The sequence below is a fragment of the Artibeus jamaicensis genome, unplaced genomic scaffold, assembly GCF_021234435.1.
Source record: "Artibeus jamaicensis isolate MK-2021 breed Jamaican fruit bat unplaced genomic scaffold, CSHL_Jam_final contig_519, whole genome shotgun sequence".
Taxonomy (NCBI): Eukaryota; Metazoa; Chordata; class Mammalia; order Chiroptera; family Phyllostomidae; genus Artibeus; species Artibeus jamaicensis.
The window spans coordinates 35,235,183-35,242,479 of record NW_026521871.1 but is presented as its reverse complement, the minus strand read 5'-3'; the positions used below and the strand labels follow the sequence as shown (position 1 = coordinate 35,242,479).

Genomic DNA, 7,297 nt, shown 5'->3' with positions numbered 1-7,297 from the left:
CTAAATGCCATTCAAGATAGTTTCTTATCCTTTAAAAAGCTGAGGCATTTTTTCATTGTGAGCATTCAGAATATCTCTTACATTCTGGGGTTCACTATTAGCCCATATTCCACAGATATATAGATCATATTTTCCAATATACATATTGTCATTAATAAAGATATCTTGGCCATTGTATATGCCTTAGGCTCGAACTCTCAGTTCAGAATTCAGAAGGGAAGAGGGGTGCTCTTTGGTGGGTCCCCTCATACCCCAACAGGATATTATAGTAATATTTCCTATAGGCAGATTTTTTAGTAACATGAGAAGCTCGTATGGAAGAACCCAGGAATCAGCTGTGTTTTTATCGCTCTGCTCATTCATCTATTTCACAAGAGCAAAGTACACAAACTGGGAAAAGAATTAATTTCTAAACCAACAGCCCTCTTTTAGCTGGATTTTTTCCCCTGGTTAATGAGTGACGGTAGACAAAATGTAGTGGACAACTCAAGAGACACAGAGTTCAGTGACTCTCCTCTTGAAAATCTCTCACTGATGGGCTATAGATTTTTATGAAACTTCCCACCAGTGCAACAGTTCTAAACATGGTGGACAAAATGCTTAAGGACTAAGAATTAAGGATACAGTCAATGGCCATCCATCTGATCGTACCCTGTTAAAAAATCAATCTACCAGAAGAAGAAAACACACCACCAGATTCAAGAGCTTTTTAAAATATAATTTAAAACTATTTTGTACCAGTACAATATATTAATTTTACAAATGTAAAATTTCATCAGCTGTTAAAGCATTTGCAAAAACCACACATCCTACTTCAGCTTTATTGCACAATATCTATAAGAAAATATTAATTTTTAAATTAGAAAACATAAAAATGCTTTCAATATAGAAGAGACAATCTGATTTTAAAGACAATACTCTATAAGAATGTCTACCCAGAAAATAACAAACTTTCACAGGATACCAAGCTGGACAGGTGCTTCGGCAGATCCAGTACCAAGCACTGTGTCAAACCAGTCCAAGATACTTAATCCAAACTGTATCATCATTCTTCATTAGAAATCTAGATGCCACTCAAGGTGGTTTCTTATCCTTAAAAAAAGCTGAGGCATTTTTCATGTTGAGCATTCTGAATATCTCTTACATATTAAAAACAATACTTCCAACTTAAAGTTTTTTCCTTAATGCAGATTATCTCTGGCAACTCTTTTTTAATGACTTTAAGTGATCGTCTTAATTCATCTGCGCTAATAGAAAACATCATGTTAAAACCTAGCTCTTTACAAAAATCAGTTTATAAATTTGTGTCACAAAAATTAGTGTCAAGACCATCAAGATGGCCTTCAATGGTTTCCTATTAGTTGGTTCTCCCAGAGCTGGGGTGGCAGGTATTCCACTCATCTATGTAGTGTTAATGGGCAACTAAATCCAAGCACTGGACCAGAATCCCGAGACTGGTTAATCAGGTTGTATGATGGATTTTAGTGGGGTATCACCCGGGGTCTACAAACCAATGTAGGTGTTTGAAATACTGACAGCAAATCTTGGTGGTCATTTAATTCCACTTAGACAATGAAGATACACAATCTGAAGATGCAAAAGGAAAAATGTCCACATGTACGTTATCAGTGGGTGGTTGTGTATCATAGAAAAGGGAAAAAAATTTTATTTATTAGAACAAGTATTCACCATATTTGGTACATATATAGATTATACTTCTTTTCCTATTAAAGCACATTGATTCAATTTCAAGTGTTTTCAAATGTATGCTTTTGTGGCCCAGGAAATTGCCTTTTGGAACTTATGGCCTGCATAAGCAAAGTCAAATATAATATTACACATTTGTGTAGAGAAAATAATTATTAAAATAGTGGTTATACACTCACAAGTTTTTTTGTAGGTAGACAGAATTATTAAAAACCCGATGCTTATAAAAAAGTTTGCATTATTTAGAATTTCTTCCTTAGAAATCAAAGCAGTTGCTTTTATGAAACTGCATTTTTCAGAACTGCTCAAAGCACCTCACCTAGATGAGTGTTTTTAAAATATATAGAGAAAAAGTCTACAGAGAGACTTCAAACATCCCACAGTTCACCTTTTACAGGCTTTTAATCATGTATCCCTTCCTTAAAATCCTTCAGAAAAAAATAAAAATAAATTCTCACATTCCATTAGAAAAAATGGAAACATTCATGGTCTGAAATTTTCTGGATTCCCCCAAATCTTGGTACGATGTGCAATTTCCTCATATACGGGTTTTGAGGAAACCCCCAATCATCTATTATTGAATATTCACCTAATGGACATGCCGTAGAAAATTTACACTGATAGTAGTAAATAGATTAAAATCTATTTCATAAAATAAAAATGTCCTATGAGTCTAATTTAAATATGTATCTGAAAAGCTACGAGGAGGTTTCTGTTTGTTTTTCAAAAGTGCTAATTATTACATTTACAAGTATCCTCAACACATTATGTCCAATTCTTTGTAAAACTAAACCACCTTGCTTCAGGCACACTGCTCGATGAGTTTCTAAGAAGCAGGGGGGGGTGGGGAATCACTTGTCAATTAATCCAGCTTCCTTAATTTTACTGAAGAAGAATTTCTCCAGGATGTTGGCACATTTGTAGTATTCACTCTCAGGGGGGTTATACTCTTTGCAATTGGTAAAGACTCGCTGTAAGTCTGCCATGAATAATTTCTTAGACACATAGTACCTATTCTTGAGGCGTTCACTCATGGTCTTCAGATCTGCACAGAAAAAAATATATATATTAGCAACCGTGACTTCTTTTGAACGTCAGTTGACACAAGTGAGACTGAAAGCTCTGTGCCATCAGTTTAATTACATTTTTACCACCCCAGTGCCTTTGCATAAGAGAAATTCATATGATCAGTGAAAACAGTTCTGAAATCTTGTGTTCTTGCTCGTGTAAATTCACAGCATTTTAACACCGAAGGGACCATTATTAATCATCTGGTCCAATCCCTTATTCAGTACAAGAAGATAAGTAGTAGATTAGCAGTGATAAATATGAATTAAGTACTGTTAGCTATTCATTCTGATTCATACAGAAGAGGCTTTACCTACACAGACTAAATCAGGTGGAACACTTGTATTGAATCATTTCATTACTTAAAACAACCGGACTGAGTTTCTTTAACCACAGTCCCAGTTGTTCCGTTGTTGCAGAGAACTAAGGTAGAGAAACTGATCAGAAACACGCCTGCAAGTGCACCAGCAACCTGGCAGGTAAAATGGTACAAATGGATGTCCTTTCATGTTCTATAAATGACTTAAGAATGATGACAAACTTTACTTAGTAATCTATTTTCTAAAGCAAATAAGCCTTCTGAGGCTATTGTGAAAAAAAAAATAGGAATTTCCCAGTACATCTACGTGCTTTAAATTGTATCATTTTTACAAGTGAACAGTGTTTCATCTAAACTTACAAGAATACAATGGGGCTCCTGTAATGCTCAGTCTCAGGACTGATTTAAAGAATTCCCTGCAAATTAGAAGGTGCCAAGATCTTCTACTTATTAACATTGTCTACTTATAGGTCCCTAGCTGTCTCTAAGTTTGGTTCTATAATTAAAAACTCCATTAACTATAGATGGAAAAATAAGTCAAAATCACTAAAGAAATACTTCTGAATATCAATAACCTCAATTCCCACTATCATCATCAAATTTTCCAGAGGGAAAGAAACTTATAGCCAAATACATTGGGATAATCATTTAATAAGACAAATAAATTTATGTGCAACATCCCCAAACTGGAAGAAATTAATTTGCATCAAAATCCTAAATCGAACACAAAGAAAAAATGGAAAAATATCCGCTTTTTCTTATTTCCTTTGACAAAAGCCTGACCTAACTAAAGAGTTAGGCCAGAGTTTGACTTTCAATTTTCTTTCTTCTCTCATGAAAATAGTTTGGAAAGAGAGAAAAGTGAAAAAGTGTTAAGACACACAAAGGCTCAGTAAATACTCCTCTAATGTCTCACCCGGGTGTCAATGAACAGATGAAGATGTCTTCTTATCTAACAACAGAAGAGCAAGTGAGCTGTGCTTCTCTTAGTGAAATTGGACATTTATCTTTCTTCCACCTAAATACCTAGCACTGAAGATATCCTGCCAAATATAATGTTTTAGAAGAGACGTTTAACCCCAAAACTAAAAGGGGACGAAGACAATGAAACTTAACCAAAAAGAGTTCATCTAAAAGCCTTTCAAACATATTTTTTGGAAGGGAGAGGGTCAGAAGAGATGGGGAGAACCTAAAACAGAACAGAAACAAAACAAGAACCATAGAAGTGTTTGGGCCTTTCTGAAGAATTGAAACCAATTCTACACATTTCCTCTGGATTCTAAAGTGAGAGACAACATCTTTCTTCCTCTAGCCTTTTCAGATTCTTTCAGTTGACCAAACAGCAAAAGTTAAAAAAGAGGGGGATTTGGTATTACTGACAAACATCAGTAATACCAAATATGGAGACACCATTAAATCATTCTATTTTCACTCTTCCCCCTGCCACCAACTTGTGAATTCTTAGATAAATCGGAAATCCTGCCTCGCAACCCACGTGTGGTTAAGAAGACATGCTAGACTATTTCAACTAGACTATTCTGACAATGTTCCCTAAATAAAACAGGTTAGACCTCATTCATATGGAAGAAAAGTTTTTTAAGGCACAGGAGAAAGAAATGTGTTTGTAAAGAGACAAGAGAAGGTAATGAGGAAGAGTAAAATTATTGACTTATCTTCTTAAAAACACAACCACCTTAGGGGACAAAACTACATATTTTGTCCAGCACCTAAAGGCATCCCCGCAAAATTATTACAGCCCCACTACAGAGCACCACGTGCTGGTTTAACTGACTTTGCCCAGCACGCACCTCAGCCTGCCCACCACTGGTCTTAATCAGTGTGGTCGATTTTCCCCTGCCAAGCATCCAGCTCCACACACAAGTGTGGAGAAGCTCACATCCTTCTCAGACTGGACCAAGCAAACAACTTCCAGAAAGCAGGCTGTGAGCAGGCTACGACGGACAAGCCTGCTGGACCCACCACTGCAGGTCTTCAGAGGGCACGTGCACAGCCGAAAGAAAACTATTCTCTCCAAAGGCACACGACCTCCCGTGAGGATTTCACGAAAGAAGTTGACGTGGTCCAGGAAGGGAGGATGCAAAGGTCAGTTAGGTTTTAAAGTGTACATAAAGAATTTTAACACATTTTTTACATCATGGGAAATACTCATTCCCGAATCACCCTTCCCTTCAGAACTCTAGACTCGGTCAGCCCTCACTTTGGTTTTCATGTGCCGAAATACACGGAAGCAAGGCAGAGAGAGACAAAAGGGAAAGAAGAGCGTTTGGCTGTATGTCTACTTCAAGGAGTACAGACTACTGAAATCACTACCACAATTATATCAAGTGTTCATGTGAAAATGAATGCCACAGAAAACATCTACAAGCGACTTTGCTATCAGGGAGCTAATAGAGCTCCTTCTTTCACACTGGAATCCTTTTCTGGCACCAGAAGTAGATGACAGGTAGAAAGGTACAGAAGACACAGGCTCACATGGGCTCTCTCCCCAAAATGGTCACACAGCAGACGGAAAAAAATTTTTTTTCAGCTAGTTGTCTGTCATCTGCACTATGCCAGATCGGTTTAATTTGGGGATTCTTAATTCACTCAATTCATTCAATTTAGCATGGTGCAGGCGCGGCAGCAAATTCTACTAAGTACCTATCTAATGGCGTTTTTTTTGTTTGGTTGGTTTGGATGTGGGACAAAGCTTAAAATAGGAGTATAAGGAGGGACATTAATAGTATCCACCAAGAGCATGAAAGATCAAGGACTGCGTTAACTAGGATTTCTCCCTCTGGAAGTAGAGCCGTCACGCAGCTTCATTTAACTTCTTCTGTACTATCTTCAAAAATCCTTAAACAGACTCACAATATGTCAAGAGCACAAGCTGATGCTTATCCATTTGCAACCCCATAGGTAGAGTATAAGCAAAGTTATGTCCAAGCAGTCAGCATTTCACATCTCATGCTGTCTGCAGTCCCCACCTGGGCTTTCTGCACCTAGTGTTGTTGGTGTGTGGGCTCCCAGGCAGCTGCAGAAGGTCTCAGAAACACAGGCACCCACCTCTCCTGTGTCATTCTGCTCTGACATCACTGCTTTCCCCAGGTACATGGAATCTCATTGCCCATCATTCACACCCTGCCCTACTACAGAAGACTACAATTAACCTCAGTGACCATTTGTCCCCCACACCACTATCCAGAGAGTTTTAAATCTATACTTAGAAAAGGTTAATGGCATTACCCATGGGGAACCTTATAACTTCATAATATCCCGGAGCTTCTGTTCTCTTCACAGGTTCCATGAAGGGCCAAGCGCTTTGATGGCTCTTGGGTAAAGAAAAAAGCAAGGTATCTCATATGGAAATTCTGTGTGGGAAATCGTTTCAAAACATTTGCATGGGCTGGCCGAAAAGAAAATACCTACCTTCACCTGCTGGAGGATGCTCTTGAGCGTGCTGTAAAGCTGGTCAGAGTCTTTGGGCTCTTTACTTGAAAGGAAAAGGGTGAACAACGAGAAACGATGATTAGTTTTTTATCCTCTTGCCAGTTGATTCCTATTCAGCTCATTTCTACAAAAACCTAAAACTGAATTCATTCCTGAATTTTTTATGAAAACTGACACCCAACAAGTGTTTTATACTGGTGACTACGGTCAGTTTGTCCATTTTCTCTAAGTTGCTGGGAGGGGAGAGGGGACCACTTCCATTAATAGCCTCCCGCCCATCCCACTTACCTTTTCTCTTTTCCACTCTGTTTCCAGCCTGTCTCTCCTATATGTCAACAAAAATTAAAGATTGAGTGAGAACTGTTTTGAGTAAAGAGAATAACAGTTAACACTTATTGGAAATGCAATAAATTACAGCCCTGCCTCAGTCTATTCCTGAAAAGACTGAAACTAACTGCAGTTAGTTCCCTCCAAATACAGCTAACAGTACAAAACATTCCCAAGACTGACAACACTGCCCTATTATAGGTTAATGTTTTTTAAAGAAGGAACTTTAACCTTTCAGAGAAAAGCGTAAAAAATAATAACGTCCAGTACTGTAGGCACATATATTGTTTATGTTTTTTAAGATTTTATTTATTTTTAGACAGAGCGGGAAGAAGGAAGAAAGAGAGGAAGAGAAACATCAGTGTGTGGCTGTACTACTCACACAATCACTGCTGGGGACCCGGCCTGCAACCCAGGCATGTGCCC

General features: G+C 37.9%; 1 protein-coding gene across 3 annotated transcripts in view; it reads right to left on the bottom strand.

The window, feature by feature from the left end:
- Window positions 1–697: 697 nt before the first annotated feature.
- Window positions 698–7,297, bottom strand: part of KAT2B (lysine acetyltransferase 2B) — a 93,843-nt gene continuing 87,243 nt past the window's right edge. For 2 of the 3 annotated variants that reach the window (XM_053669265.1, XM_037143981.2), the window contains 4 exons: window positions 6,833–6,869; window positions 6,524–6,587; window positions 6,341–6,425; window positions 698–2,752 (listed from right to left, as the gene is read on the bottom strand). In XM_053669265.1, the coding sequence (XP_053525240.1) occupies window positions 2,559–2,752; window positions 6,341–6,425; window positions 6,524–6,587; window positions 6,833–6,869 (380 nt within the window). In that variant the 3' untranslated portion in view covers window positions 698–2,558. The remainder of the gene's footprint in view (window positions 2,753–6,340; window positions 6,426–6,523; window positions 6,588–6,832; window positions 6,870–7,297) is intronic. The other variant, XM_053669266.1, reaches the window with a different exon arrangement.